The sequence below is a fragment of the Ambystoma mexicanum genome, chromosome 5q, assembly GCF_040938575.1.
Source record: "Ambystoma mexicanum isolate Mex_15411 chromosome 5q, UKY_AmexF1_1, whole genome shotgun sequence".
NCBI lineage: Eukaryota > Metazoa > Chordata > Amphibia > Caudata > Ambystomatidae > Ambystoma > Ambystoma mexicanum.
Genome location: NC_090933.1, coordinates 722,708,506 through 722,724,888, shown reverse-complemented (window position 1 = coordinate 722,724,888; position 16,383 = coordinate 722,708,506). Strand labels below are relative to the sequence as shown.

General features: G+C 43.3%; 1 protein-coding gene across 3 annotated transcripts in view; it reads right to left on the bottom strand.

Moving 5' to 3' along the window:
- Window positions 1-16,383, bottom strand: part of TERF1 (telomeric repeat binding factor 1) — a 529,145-nt gene that overhangs the window by 422,951 nt on the left and 89,811 nt on the right. For all 3 annotated transcript variants that reach the window (XM_069621207.1, XM_069621208.1, XM_069621209.1), the window contains one exon: window positions 11,077-11,207. In XM_069621207.1, the coding sequence (XP_069477308.1) occupies window positions 11,077-11,207 (131 nt within the window). The remainder of the gene's footprint in view (window positions 1-11,076; window positions 11,208-16,383) is intronic.

Sequence of the window (16,383 nt, the reverse complement as noted above, 5' to 3'; positions counted from 1 at the left end):
AATATTGAAGCAAAGACGCAGATTCCTCCTGCTTTCTAATAAAAAATGATTTGGCATTACTTGAAATGGCCTTCAGATTGCCAAACCAACAAGAATAAAAAAAAAGGTTTTGTAAAATCCTATCCAACAACTCAATTTTACCACTAGGAAAGCCTGCAATAACAGTTATAATATTCTGGGTTAAGATTTGCCATTTCATTCAGCCAAATCCTGATCCATAGTAGAGCAGGTTGTACTGCAAGGTCAACCGCTGAAAAAAGAAGATATCCAATTCCCTGTGTATACTGTAAAGGAGAGGTGGTTGGAGGGACTCACTGGATGTTTATTAGTAATTTATTTTCAATTGGTCTGCCCTAATAGAGCCCCAAATGCCTACACAATACTTAGTGTGAGCTATGGATTTTCACTGCATAAATGCTTAGTAGTTGTGTAATCTATGCTTTCAAAGTGCCCCACAAAATCCTTAGAATGACACCATTGGACTATCATATTTAGGGCCATGTTGTTTATGTGCGTCACCCACGTGAGGATATTATAAAACTTAAGTTTAGTACTTAATAAACTTATTGTTTGGACAGTCCAAATTTCAGACCATAGCTAAAAATCTTTTTTTGATAGTCTCCAAAGTTCTGTGACCACCATGAAGTTGCTTTTAAAAGAAAATCTGGTAAAAATGCATCTTTTGCTTTAATTACTGAGTGAAAAGTATGGCTACCAAAAACAATATCTGTTATGCAGTTAAAATATATTACACGCTTACAATAAATATCCCCCAACTGGGAATATTAATTACCTTTTTACTCAAAAATCCCAATGTAGAAAAAGGAGTAACATTCTCACACTTCAAAATCTTACCTGGAGCCTGCCTCCAATTCTTGTCAGTTTATGCAAGTATTGTTAGAGGACATCAGATTCTGTAGGGCTGACATAGGGTCTCATCACAAGTTTGGTTGCATCATGGCAGTAAATCAAAGAGGGGGAACCGGAAAACAAACAATAACTCAGGCCTCAGTGAATACAGTCAACAACTGGTACCTCAACAATATAACGTTGACGCCATATGTTTCGGCCCTCTTTTATTATTATATTATTGGACCGTTGTTGTGAGGACATTAATGTGGGTTTTCTGGTTTCCATTTTTGGTTTATGCCCATTTATTAGAGTCCATAGAACTCCATGGTGATTTCAGCAGAATTACCAACGGCAGTAATTCCGCCTCTAGATACATTCTGCCAATTTAGTCTTTTTTTGGCTGTAAAGTGGAGGAATTACCACCAGCATTCTGCTGGAGGTTTTTCCTCCACCTTACCTCCAAACCGATAGTTTGTGGTGTTGTAATACAGAGGTAATCCAATGGTTATTCCGTTACCACTGCATTACTAGCGTTTTTGGCCACACCGCAGAACTTGTAATGAGGCCATGGTCTGTGACAGTAAGACAGCATTGTATGATATGATATATGATATGGCATTTATAACGCGCCTATACACAAGTGTTTCAAGTGTTTATATGCATATGTAAGTGCACAAATCCTTCTATTAGTGCTCGAGAGGACATCCGTTGTTCCATCCTTAAGGGTTTGCATCAAGGAGTTTGTGAATAAATTGAAAAGCCAGGGAGCAAGAAGGTCCCCATGTCGCATTCCTGGTCTTAGATCAGTCTATATGAAGGGACAGATAGAGGCCTTTCTTTTATATAGAAAGGGACAATTATACAAGTATGTCATTCAAGATGGAATAAATTGGCTCTCCAAAAATGAATTAGAAGTAGTATGTTAACAAGGTACTCAAAGAAGGCTATTTTTTAAATATAAATGTATGGGGACTGCATCCGGTCTGGGGCTTGATCAGCGACTGGGTGTCCAATGTTCTCTCAACTTCCTTCACATGAAAATTAAGTCCCCCAAATTAACAGCATTAGACGTCAACCCCCTGGCAGTAATGTCTGCAATGCAGTGGTTATAGAGCTTAGAATAATGGGCGACAGAAGCAACCAACAAATTATGGCAAGGAATCAAAAGGTCCTATTTGTGGAGGTTTTACATTCAGCTACTATAAGGACACATTGACAAATCACCATCTACGGCTGCCTCATCAACCTTTTCCCACGTATTTTCAATTGATTGTTTCCTTTGACTGAGCTTTTTTTTAAATGTTTAACCCACTTACCTTCTCTCTATTAGCTGGGGTTTCATTCAGGGCATTCGCGAGTAATAGCTATAAGCACTTGTAATTATCTAGCCAGGATTTGGAATGATTTAGGGATTTTTAATGTTTTTCAACTTGAAAGCATTACCAAATTTCCTTCCTACATTTCCATATTGATGGTCTCACATATCCAGGAGTATTAAGACCCAAACATGCTAAAATGCTATTCAAGATTTCAGAAATTCTTTTCTTATGGAAAACGTCATGACTTATTGACTGAAATTTGACATTCCTACCATTGTTTGATATCTCTTGGGGAGTTTACAATTTCAAGGCTTTTAGTGTCATATTCCCATAAGACATTGGCAACACCAACGGATTAGGATCGTTTTCCTCTACTTTGAATTACTTAAGGAACTCCCCAAGAAGATATTAGAAATATCAATATATGAAGCGTCTTACCAATCTGACTCATTCTCCAGGTCTAATGTTATACATGTACACCGATGATACCCAAATTATTCTGAGATTGGGGGATGACATCGGATCCATATTTTAGGGTTTCAGAAGCCACACAGAGGATACCAGGAATTGGAGTAACCATCATCGTTCTGCTTTCTGGCTCACTGAGAACCAATACCTCACTGGCTGAGGCAGAGGAATATTTGACTTCTGAGCTCGGGCCCACCTTGCCAGGCATGCATCCATTGCAGACACAAGTATACAATCTGGGAGGTCTTTTTGATTATTCTGTCTTTTACGCAACAAATCAGTCAGGTTTCCAGAGTTTTCTTTCCATCTCTATTCCTTGTGTAGGTTTTTGGATTATAGTTCCCGTTTTCATAGAGTTCAGCTGATTATTGCAGTAATTCTGCATCGTCTAGGCTATTTTAATACTGTCTACTTGGGTCTACCATCTTCAACTTTAATTAGACTGCAGATCATACAAAAAGCAGTGTGCTTGAAATTTTATGACAGTTGGGCTACAGCGACCATATCAACTCAACTCTGCGTACCCCACATTGGCTGCCCACTAAGGTTACTTACCAACTGTAACGTTCTTTCGACTGGATGTTATTCCCACGGATTCCTCATTTTAGATATCTTGTCTGGCAGCTCTGCTGCTACGGATTTTTTTTTTCACCAGAGGGTGCTGTGTTCGAGGCCGCAGAGTCGTAGTCCCTCCAGGGCCGCCGTCGAGCGTTGACGTCATCCGCTGTATAAAGGGTTTGAACCGCGTCCGTTACCTCAGATCTGTTTTTACGGTGTTCACGGTCGCATCAGTTGATCAGGCTTTAAAATCCTCAGGCTCTTAAGGAAGTTTGAGTGCAACTGCCGTAAACTGTAAGGAGGGGTAGGTTGGGAGGGTCAATGAGGAATACGTAGGAGGAAACATCCAGTCGAAAGAATGTTACAGTTGGTAAGTAACTTGTTCTTCGAATGGATTGTGCCCTCCCACGTATTCCTCATCTTAGATAGGCTCCCAAAGCAGTAAGAATTTGGAGGAGGGAGTACCATAAATTTCAATCATGGACTGAATGAAGGACAGCTTTTGCAAAGAGTCCTCCTTCATATGATGTAGAGTCCAAGCAGTAACGCTTCACAAAAGTGTGCATTGACGACAAGCACATATATCTTGCACCGGGGTACCCCTCTGAAGAGCCGTGGAAGTTGTCATGCCCCTGGTTGCATGAGCCCTTAACCCATCTGCAGGCTCTTTCCCAGCCAATTTATAGCACTCCGAGATTGCTAGAATCATCCATCTGGATAGAGTTTGCTTAGACACTCCAAGGCCCAATTTGTGTCCAGTATACCCAACAAATAGTTTGTCAAATTGTCTGAAATTTGCCCTTCTAGAAATATAGAAACTGAGAGCCCTTTTTGGATCCAGTTTGTGCAAGCTTTCCTCTTCCTTACTAGCGTGTGGAGGGGTAAAAAGAAGGTAAGGTGATTTTCTGTGACAGATGGAAATCAGAGACCATCTTAGGCAAGAAGGATGGTTTAACTTTTAGAATAACTTTGTCCCTATGGAAAATGGTGTGAGGAGGCTTACAAGAGAGCGCCTGCAACTCACTCATCCTGCGGGCTGACGTTATAGCCACTAACTAAATTGTTTTTAGAGTGAGAAGTCTTAACGGGCAAGAATGTAAAGTTTCGAAAGGGGCACACGTAAGAAATTTTAAGACTAAATTCAAATCCCACTCAGATGGGCACCTGAAAATGTGTCGGAGGGTACACATTTGTCAGCCCTTTCAAGAATTGAATGACCAAGGGCATTTTAAAATAGGACACACCTCTTCCAAGGAGAGCTTAAAGATAGATAGCACTGCCAAATATCCTTTTATAGTACCAACTTGGAGCCCCAAATTGGCCAAGTGTAAGAGGAAAGAAAGTACTGTAGGAGTATTACATAAAAATGGATCCGCATTCTTATCCCTGCACCAGTTACTGAATTTGTTCCAATGACACCGATACAAGGATTTTGTTGCTGGCTGCCTGGCCGAAAGCAAGATCTCCATTACGTCATCCAGGAGGTCCCAATCCTTACATCTCAGCCTCTCAGAAACCATGCATGAAGGCTGAGTGTCATGACCTCTGGATGGAGAACCCTACCTTCCTCTTGCAAAAGAAGATCCTCTCCTTGTGGAAGACATATTGGAGGGCAGATGGACATATCCAGAAGGTCCAGGTACCGCGTCCACCTGGCCCAGTCCGGGGTAATTAGGATCATGGTTTTCCTGAATTTTCTCAACCTCCTCATTACATGAGGACTCATGGGAGGAAACTCTTATAGGAGCGGAAATACCCAGTCCACCCCGAGCGCGTCCCCTAGAGCTCCTCTTGGAGGAAATTCCCTTGAGCAGTACATTTTGCATTTCCTGTTGACACTGGTCGCGAAACGGTCCACTTGAGGGGTTCCCCAAAGGGCAAAGATCTCTTCAAGGACTTCCTGAGCTAGTTCCCACTCGTGAGACTGTGCTCTGCCTGCTCAGAGCGTCCGCCGCCGTGTTCTGCTCTCAGGCTAGGTGAAGTGCTGATATCGAGATTCCTTCTTGCATTGCCCAGAACCAGAGCTGCATTGCCTCTCTGCACAGTGGTAGTGATCCTACACCTCCTCTCTTGTTGAAGTAGTACATGGCAACTGTGTTGTCCGTCATTATCAGGACATTCCTTCCCTGAATAGAGGGCAGAAAGGCCTTCAGCGCTATTCTGATTGTCCTCAGCTCCGAAAGGTTGATGTGTAGTTTGGACTCCGATGGAGACCAACAACCGTGGATTGTCAGATTGTTGGTGTGGGCTCCCCACCCCGTGAGTGAGGCGTCCGTCACTACTGTTATCTCCGGCCACGGTTGCAAAAAAGATTCTCCCTTGAGGATATTTTTCTTGCAAGCCCACCATAGAAGATCTTGAGCCACTTTGGCCGTGACTTGCAGAAGATCTGACATCGCCCCCGAAAATTGGGCCGATGGAGTCCCGAGGGCCCATTGAAGGGATCTCATCATCAATCTGGCCTGCGGCACCAGAAAAATGGAGGATGCGTTGCCGGCAGATGTTGGGCATTTTGAAACTTTGTTACCATCTGCATAATGTGGTGAGCTCTCTCCTCGGGAGGTGAGGATTTCCCTGAGGAAGTATCCAGGACTGCTCCGATGAATTGGAGTCTTTGGTTTGGAATCATTTGTGACTTCTTGCAATTGAGGGAGAAGCCCAGTCTGTGTAAGAAGTAGCAGGTCAGGGCCAGATGTTCAAGGGCTCGTTAGGGTGAACTTGCCCTGATTAGCCAATCGACCAGGTAATGGTAGACGTGAATCCCCCCTCTCCTGAGATTCGCTGCCACTACCGCCATCAGCTTGGTGAAAACCCTCAGGGCGGAGGTCAGCCCAAATGGCAGAACTCGAAACTGATAGTGAGAACCTTCAACCGCGAACCCAGGTACTTTCTGTGCTTCAGATGGATTAGCACATGAAAGTAAGCATCCTGAAGGTCCAATGAAACCAGCCAGTCCTTAAGCTGAAGAGCCTGAAGGATCTGAGAAAGGGTCACCATCTTGAACTTGTCCTTCCTGATGAATTTGTTCAAATTTCTTAATATGGGTCTCAATCCTCCCTCCTTTTGGGGGATGAGAAAATAAGGGTTGTACCAACCCTTGTTCCTTTCCGCTACAGGTACATGTTCTATTGCACCTTTCTCTAGCAGGTTTGAAATCTCCTGCACAAGGAGCGGGTCTGGAATTTTGACAGAGTTAGCTCCCGGTGGATGATCTTGAGGTCTTTGATGAAAAGGAAGGCAGTAACCATGGGTCACTATCTCTAGCGCCCAGGCATCTGACGTAATGCCTTGCCATTCGTTCAGATACCAAGTGATTCTGCCTCCCACCGAGGTTTTGTGGGTGAAGACCTCAAAGTGGCTTTGACACGGCTGCAGCAGTGGCTGAGGTAGTAGCCGCTGTTGGGGCTGATCTAACACCTTTCCTCTTTCCACAATGAAAGGGTTTTCTCTGTTGGCCTCGGACTGGCCTGCCCCCTCCCTCTTCCAAAAGAGTAAAAACGAAAGGGACGACTCCTCCAGGAAGATGCGTAGGAGTGTTGTTGAGTTCGTCTTATAGCGATGCTGAGTGATTTTGCTGCCGCTTTCGAGGTCTGCAGCTTCTCCAAGCTCTTATCCACCTTGCTGCCAAACAAGCTCAAGCCGTCAAAGGGCATATTGAGTAATCTGGACTGCACATCAGGTGCAAAACCAGATTTTCTCAGCCATGTAAATCTGCATAGGACCGTGCTAGATGCCATGGACCTGCTTACACCATCAGCAGTGTCCAGTCCTGACTGGAGGCATTCCTCTATAGCCCCTTTTCCAAATTTCACTATTGTCAGGAAACCATCCTGTTCCTCATCCTCCGGGATGTGTTCAGCCGCTGATGTCATACAATCCCACAGGGTATGACAATTTTGCCAAAGTGCAAGTTACATTAGTCGATTTAAGGGCCATGCTGCCCGAAGAAAAGACTTTCCGGGCGCAAGCATCAACTTTCTTATCCCCATCTGGTGGTATAGAAGGGTAAACTGACTGCCTAGTGGAGGTTAAAGATTGTACCACTTAACTTTCAGGAGAGGGATGTTTAGATAGGTATTCAGGATCTGATGAAGATGGTCTGTACTTTGCCAAAAATCTTTTATTTACTGCCGAACCCGAATCAGGGGTATCGCAATTCGTCATCACCCTTTTTTGCAGTGCCTCATGGAAAGAGAGGACAGGATCTTTTTGAGGTCCTTCAGTCAGCATATTAGTCATATCATCCTGGTCGAAACTTGGGAAGCTGCTTTCCATGAAATCAATGACCCTTCCCATGAGGTTCCTATACCCAGGATCTGCATGATCTGCAGGGTCTGGTTTCCCAAATTCCACTTCAGGCGAAGTGTCTAGGCCACTGGCATTTTGAAAACAATCAAAGATCTGTCATTTTTGGTACTCGGGTCTAACTCTTCAGGAACCTCTCTGGCTCCAAACCCAACCCCAGCTGAAGTTATATCCTCTTCAGAGGACTGCTCTTCAAAAATGTATGTCATAAATCTGAAAAATTCTTGCCTGGGTTGAGGCTGGAAAACCTTTTCTGGTAAAGGGGGTGGCCCCGACATAGGACAATAGCGTCGACTTTCGCATCGTTATTAAGGAATGCTTCGATAAAGGCATCGAAGGCGTCAATGGTATGGACGCTGGCTTCGAAATCTTCGAAGGAGGCTTCAATGCCATCGAAGTAGGCTTCGACATTGTCGAAGGTATCAACACCATTTTCAATGGCAGCTTCAACGCTATCCTCGTGGACTGTGTCGAGTCGGATTTCAACTTTGACCTCGATTCCGCTACCACCGATTTATGCACCAGTGGTTTTGACTTTACATGAACATGAGCTGTTTGAGAACTTCCCCTGATGACACCCTCAACTGTTTGTCGGATCTCGCGTGCCTAATCTTTGATGTCCCTCTGTCACTTTTGGAGTAGGCAGGGGCATGATCTCCACACGGCTTTTTCGAGGGGGTCTGGGCCACTTTCTCGAAGATTTTAAGCATTGAAGCCCTAAAGTCCTCCCATTTTTCTGGGGAATCGTGCTTGGAAGGATAAGTCACCCTTCTCTCAGACGAGGAGGAAGGAGGAAGGAGGAGGAAGACGACCACCCGTTGCGTCGCTTTTTCGACATCTTGGACTAAGACGAGGAGGATTCGACTCTTGCACTTCAACCTTCTCGACCCATGTTGAGATTTTCCTGAATCTTTTTGCCTTTTCGAAGACCTATAAGATTCCTCCCCCACCGCCAGCTGACCTTTCCGTTCCCTAAGAGCCTTATTGGACATGGCCTGACAGGAACCACATTCTTCAACCCGATGGTTAGGGCTGAGACACCAAAGGCAATTCCGATGGGGGTCGGCAATTGACATTTTCCTACCACACTTCAGACATTTTTTTGAAACCCTTCTTGGGTGTGATTGGAGTAGATGAGGACATAGTCGAGAAAAAACCTGATGCGCCATTCCGTGACGCGAAGCAGTGCTCGGAAAAACGGAACTGAGGTAACGGGCACAGCTCAAGCCATTTATACAGCGGATGTAGACGCTCGACGGCGGTTCTCGAGGGACTACGACTCCGCAGCCTCCAATACAGTGCCCTCTGGTGAAAAAAAAATTCCAAAGCAGCAGAGCTGGGAGACAAGATATCTAAGATGAGGAATACGTGGGAGGACACAATCCATTCGAAAAGTGTTTTTTAAGACTAACTGTATGGTTCATAAAGCATGCTTAGCTGAAGGCCCAGCATTTTTGCAAAACACGTTCACGTCCTATATTCCCACATGGGCACTTAGGTTGGCTTCTAAGGGACAAGCATGAGTTCCTCATTTTCATTTGGCACCATGAGGTAGCAGATCCTTTTCAGACCAGGCTTTACATTTGTGGAACACACTGTCCCATGCACTGAGATTTATTGCTGGGGGTTGCACTTAGAGACATCTCTTACCGTACCATCATTTAGAGATGTACTTATCTGTGTTCTCCTTTGTAAGACATGCTGGGATTCTGTAACTTGTGTGTTGGTGGGCTGTTATTTAAAATGATCGATCTACTTGTACATCTTTTTCTGCTTAATCATGGAAAAAGAGTATATTTTACATAGTATTACCAAGTGTGGACATTTAATCATTGTGTGTAGGTGAAGTGTTAAATATTTTGTGATCTCGCTGTTCTCCTCTTTAGTCTAGGTCTTACCACTCAGACTAATTACAAAGTGAGTGTTTGATTACATTTCTTTGCAGGGCCACTAAGGTTGTCATCCTAGTAGCGATTCTGAAAAACCTAACCGGATGGAAAGAGGTGCAGGGGGTAAATGATCTGGGGTGCTTGTACTGTTTGGACTGCCCCAATGCTGCCTCAGCAGTTGAGATGTAGCGCAGACCACCTGAATGTTATTGATAATGATAGGAGTGTTGCTTACAATATGGTCTTAACAATGATCGCCACGGTGTCAGTTACTGAATTTGACTACATTTGGTTATCATGTCCCTATCGCAACAGACTGTAGATGCCTAACATATCCTCAACAAACTGTTTAAGATTCTAGTGATCGACATTTCCAGGTCTGAATTTGTGTGTATGCAGACAATCTAACATCCTCTTTGTCAACTGCGATACCCCTTCATTTGTGCAACATTCCTAAGGTGACATAGTAGATGTCCAATGCCAGCAAAAAAGCAAAGAGGAAAAGGACAACATTTTCTTGTCTCTAGTGATGGCACCTGACCATAAACTGGAGGATGGGAGTTCTTTAATGCGGCTCCAGAGGTTAGGAATGTTCTGAACCCTTTGAGAATATGCACACCGACTGTACAGCCGGCTGATTGTAAAAGAAATAATTCCACTTTGGCTTTTCTCTCAATGTCAATTATAAATGTATGATACTTTTTACTTAAGTACAATGTTTTGTTGTCCCTTAAGTAATGATGTTCGAAAACCTTTCCATTTTTTAAGGAAATGGAGTGAGAAAAATGAAAACTTGAAAAATGAAAATTATGGCACATATTAAGTACAATAGATCATTTTAACCCACTGCCATCAAGCAACCTGCCTTCTACTTCTCCATACCAAAAAGCGAACATCAAAAAGCTAATGCATTTAATATTCTCTGCACATTACTCCATTTATACACAAAAGATCACCCTGAAATTCTAAGCCTCTTCCACGCTTTCTACCAACCCCAAACTTTAGTGCTTCCAACACCTTCCATTTCCTATTGATGATCACATGAGCCGTGGTTGATGCACAGCCAAACACCAAATACCCCATATCCAACACATCTATCCCTCCACACATCTCCTTCAATCTTGCTATCACCTCATTCCAAAGGCTCAGTTTGCAATCTTATATGCAATAGGGTGCCTTCTTGACCATGATGGAAACATTTCCCATTAACTTTATCAAATGTACATAATTTGTTGGGGGTGCAGTATAATCTACACATCATAAAATCCTGCATGAGGATTAAGGTCAATTCCATCAATGATTCACACACTCTCAAAACGTTCTACCACAATACTTCAACCTTAGAAATGCTGATTAGTCCTTCCACTTTTCAGACATGTGCCTAGCCAAATGCCAATGTTCTGCACACATCATTTTGTACAGATTTTTAGGTGAAATGGCCACCCATTTTCTTGAGAATGTTATACACTATCCCCATTTTCTCCTTGTTTCGCACGTAGTGCTAGATTTCAAATCCCACCACCACTCTTTTCCAGTGAAGACAATTCACTTTTTTGGTACTAACGTTTTATCTCCAAATGCACTTTCTTCCCATCCTTTATCAGGTCACCCCACTTAATAAGCACTTCCATTGATAATTTGTAAAAAAAATAACCAACAAAATGCTTCTAAATCGGAATGCCTACCTGAACCTGCACCAGTAGCTGAATTTCTTTGTGCAGAGTACCAAATTTTTCAGGTTCCCGTTCAATGGATTCCCAAATGATCAAGGCTGCTTCCAAAGGTGTTATATTTTCATCTTTTTCAAATTGGGCATCTTCAAGTAACAGAAATTAAAAATTAAAATAAAAGCAACATTATGTTTTTGTTTTATTTATTCCTAGCAATACTTTTTACATACATTGCAGTCCTCCTCTCAACCATTCGGAGTGCTGATTTTAGTCTCTAATCTCTGGTGTAGACCTCGCTCCAAACAGACTTGAGCAGTAGTTTAATATTACTACGTTATTTTCAGTTGTACACCTGCATGTGGTGTTATGCTTACAGACCTTGGGGGGTGGGGGGGAAATCATGATTGCTTGGGGGAATAAACATTTCTCAACTTTTAGCCCTCTGCTTCACCTACGGCAATAACTTAGAATGCATCATTATACCACAATCGTGTCCCCTCCATCAGTCTACAAGGCTTCATTACATTTGTTTCACTAAGCAGTTCCAGCCAAAGTCAATTGTGCAAAGTACTAATAAAAGTGTAAAACAAGATAAAAAACAAAAGCATCCAGATGGGGTACTGCGTAAGCACCAAAGCTCTCTGCCATGCAGATTATACCGCTTCACCTGCAGGGTATTTTATTTATTTATATATATGCTTGTAGCGCTCGAAAGCCCACAGGTATCAGGGCGCGTGGAACACGAAACACAAACAACCTAACATTCCCACTGGTTCTGATGAGAAGATTCAGCTGGCCACAAGCCAACTCATTAAAACAGGTGGGTTTTCAGAGATTTCCTGAAACTCGGGTAATATTTTTCCAATCGGAGGAAAGGGGGCAGCTTATTCGAATATTGCGCTGCCTGCACTGGGAAGGCTTTGCCGTTACCGGTTGCCCGGCCGAAACGTGGCACATTTAGCCAACCCAGAGCTTCTGATCGTGAGGGAATGTATCTAAAGAATTGTTTCTTTAGATACTTAGGGGCTACACCGTGAATGCACCTATGGACTATAGTCATAGATTTAAAAATGATTCTGTCCTCTATTCTCAACCAGTGCAATGATTTCCTTCCTTCTGTGATATGCTCTCTGTTCTTGACCCCTTTGGCAATACGAACAGCGTTATTCTCCATAACTTGACATCTTTCTATTTCTTTCTTGGATGCCCCTAGCAGCAATGCATTGCCATAATCCAAATCGCGACAGGATAATAATCCTAGCAATATCGGCCGTGTTTTCCTCATTGAGGAAACGACGAATGGCTCTCAGTAGATGTAGGTAATAAGCATTGTTCTTATGAAGGTATTTAACCTGTACTTCGGAACCTACTGATGCTTCCACCATCATCACTAGCGTTTTAACCTGGGGCATAACTGGGATAATGACATCCTTGATGGCAAAAGCTTTATATTCTGAACCTAATTTAGCTCTGACCTGATGAGTGCCAAAGATCATCAATTCAGTTTTGGTGTTATTCAAACACATCCAGTTTTGTCTCATCCATTTATCTATAATATTATAGACTTCTGTTATTTTGGCGCCATCTACGAGATGATCATCCACTAGTTCGAAGACCAGTTGGGTATCGTCGACGTAGTTGGTAAAGAACACGCCGACATTTTCCAAAAGATCACAGAGACATCTCATACATAAGTTAAAAAGCAGTGTAGAAAAACTTGCTCCCTGTGGAACTCCAAATTTATTTGAGTGGCCTCTGAGAATGTATCCCCCCCAATGCACTCTTGCACTCCAATCTGCCAAAAACGAAGTCAACCATGCCAAAGCGGCTGGCGAACAACCCGCTATTTTGTCCAGTGCCTTTTGCAGTAGTTGGTGATCCACTACATCGAGTGCAGCACTAAGGTCTAAGAGCATCAGTATCCCCGCCTTGCCCCTATCCAAGATATCAAGCTTGTATGTTTGCAAATCTAACATAGCAGTTTTGGTGCTATGTGCCGCCCGGAAACCCGATTGTTGCTCATGAAGAATTCCCTGGGCTTCTAAAAGCTTTTGCAATTGATCGGTTGCCATCTTATCCATGATTTTTAGGATACAATTTGAATTTATGATGGGGCGTAGGTCTCCTGAATTTTTGGGGTCTAGGCCTGCCTTTTTTACCATAAGCGCAATGGTCACCTTTTTGATATCCTGGGGTATTAAGCCCTCTAGGAAAGAGGCATTTACTAACTTAGTAAGTACTGGTGAAAATAGTTCCTATCGTCTAGGATCACTTTGGTCGGAAGGATGTTTTCCGCACATGACGTTTGTTTCATTTTTCCAGTACTGAGGATATCTCTTCCTCTGTAACTGGGACTAAAATTGGCCACTTCACATTGTCTAGATCCAGCTAGAGGTTGTATTATAGCCTCACTTGAAACCTCTCTGGTTGTTATAATGTTGTCTCTAGCCTTCTGTATCTTGGCAGTGAAAGCCCTTTGTGCTACCTCACAATCCTCCTTAGTAGGAACAAAAGGAGTGAGCGCTTTAGGTTTTTCTATTTTTCTGAGAATCTCAAAAATGTTGCTTGTGGTATTGGGGGCTCCTGCTATCTCTTTATTAAAATAATTCGACTTAGCTTCTCTAATGGCTTTTCTAGATTTTGAATGTATGCATTTCCATTAAACCTTATGGGCAGGAATTTGTCTCCATTTTCTTTCTAGACCTCGTTTTTCGAGCTTCAATTTATTGAGCTCACCATTGAACCATTTTTGATGGTCATCGATCTACCCAATTATTTTGGGTTTTAGGGGAGCAAACTGTTCCACTAGTTCACTAATGTGTGTTGTATAGCAATAGCATATTTTCACACAACTTATTTTCATGAAAGTTATCCAGAATCGCTTTTAAGCAAGGTTTCAGTTGGACAGAGTCTATATTTTTAAAATTACGACTGTGTACCTTTATATGGGGATTGCTTGTACGTTCAGATGGATTATTTAACAAGACGTCAAAAGTGACCGAAAAGTGGTCTGACCATATACAGGGTTCCGTAGTTATGTTCTGGGTATGCAAGTTTTGAGTTATAACCCAGTCTAACTAGTTACCTTGTGGTGTAGTAGGTTCTTCTTTTATCACAATGAAGTCTAAATTTGTCATTGTTTTTTCCAGTAACATGGCTTCCTTATCTAGTTAATTCCCTCTCCATCTGTTTAGATCTCCCACCAACACTGTAGCCATATTTATAGATTTAAGGTTGTTTAACTGGGATGTTAACTCATTACAAAAGTCTGACACAAGTAATGGCGGTCTATATAGAACTATGATATTTAAGCAGTCATTAGGAGTGTGGGTGAGTTTAAGGTGTGATGTTTCACAACCACTGCATGTTAGATTGGCTTTGAAAAGCTTAATGAGTCTTTGGCTATAACTGCCACCCCTCCGCCTACCCCGATGTCTCTATTTTTATGATATCGTATGTATCCCTCTGGTACTGCTATGTCGCATACTGGACCTACCGGATCCTTTAACCACGTTTCAGTGACACACGAGATCCAATTTTTTCTCCTGGATCAGATTGTGGATACTATTTGCATGTTTGCACAGGGAGCGAGTATTCAACAGGCAAACTAGTTATATTACACCCATCTCTTCCTTGATCTGGTGCCTATAGCGCCTGAAAGGGTACTGATATAGTCCCTCCTTTTTGCCCTCCCTTTGATTTCTCTATGGTACTGCTATTAATTACCTGATACTCCTCCGAGCGCTTACTCAAGTCCGGTGCCCTATATTCCTCTAGTGAGTTGACAGGAGTGGTTTTAGCCTTGTGCTTATTTACCTGAGACATATCCAGTAAAAGTGCTTGGGTGGCCGACCCAGTATACAACTCACCTTTTGCTTTAGAAATGGCTTCCAGTACTTCCTTAATGCCCATTAGTACTAATAAAGGCTGCGGTTTGTTAGGGAGAAATTGTTGCACTTCCTCGTCCTTCCACGGACTGCCACAGACTGCCCGTACGCACGTTCGCGCAGTGTTAGAAGGGTAATCTGTCGGCAGGACTACAAACACTCTGGGAACTGTAGTTCCTAGCGTGTAAAACCATGTGCGTGCACTGTCCGACAGTGTTTTAAATCGCACAAGTGGGATTAGCCTTGCTTTAACAGTTCTGTACTATCAATGCACCTTTCGGGTCCAAGCCAGGCACTCAACATGCTGCCATTCTCTTAGTTTCCACTGAACCCTGGTATGTTCTATATCCTAGTTGTTCTGAGGTCACATATTTATTTTAATTCTTTATCACGTGCCAGATCGCCCGTAGGCCCCAAGGTACACAGACAGCAGACAAGGACCAAACAAAAGCAGATTCAAGGATTGCAGCAGTACAGTGCCAAGAATCAGGACCTAAGCAGTGATGAAGAGGAACGTTTTTAATTTCTTCTTTAACTCGAGAAGAGATGTGGTCATTTTGATATCCAGAGGAATTGGATTCCAAGTGGCTGGAGCCAGGACATCAAAGCTTGTTTTACCAAATTTAGCTAGGCGAAACCTGGGTTGGATAAGTTTAGTCTGGTCAAGTAACCTCAGGGATCGTGTAAGCAGAGTGGCGTCAGAGGGGGCGGCATCACTCGGGCTACGTGCGGCTTGAAGTCGGATGGGATAGGGCCTTTCCTCTAAGCTCTCTAAGCTTTCTCGCAGAGCCGGCGTGTGGGCTGGTTGCTGGGGCTACGCTCTCTGCCCGCTGTTCAGAAAGTCCTTCAGCTCCTCCAGCGCCTGTCCGGGGGGGGGGTCGGGTGGTCGTGGCTTGTGAGGTAAGGCCTAAACTCACGTGGGCGGTAAGCCAGCGTCACTCCTCGTTCAACTAGTGGGACAGTGGGAAGCACTGGGCTCTCACATCGGTTTCTGGCGCTGAAGGCACTCTGCCCCCGCGGGTGGAATATTTCACTGTATTCCACTTGGGCTTATGCTGTTTTTGTGTCGGCTCTGCCTCTCGCCCGCAAATTTCCTTTCCCTGTTGGAGGACTGCAGCCAAAACCAAAATCAAAGCTATGGAGCTAGCTGAGAAGGGTGGGAGTGAGAATAGTCCATGACTGAATACTGGTGTGATCGGTCCCCTTTTTGAGGATATTAATGCTGAATCTGATACCTTGGACTCAACAAATGTAACTTCTTTGCCAGCTACATCCACACAGTCAGTGTATGTTACATCCCCTCAATGGCCTATCCTTATGACAAATATTGCCAAAGAGCTCTTATTATGTACCAGCCCTTTTGATTTGGGCCTACTGGTTGACTCACTGAATGATTGGGTAGCAGATTTACACCAATCTGGTATGATCGTTGCAT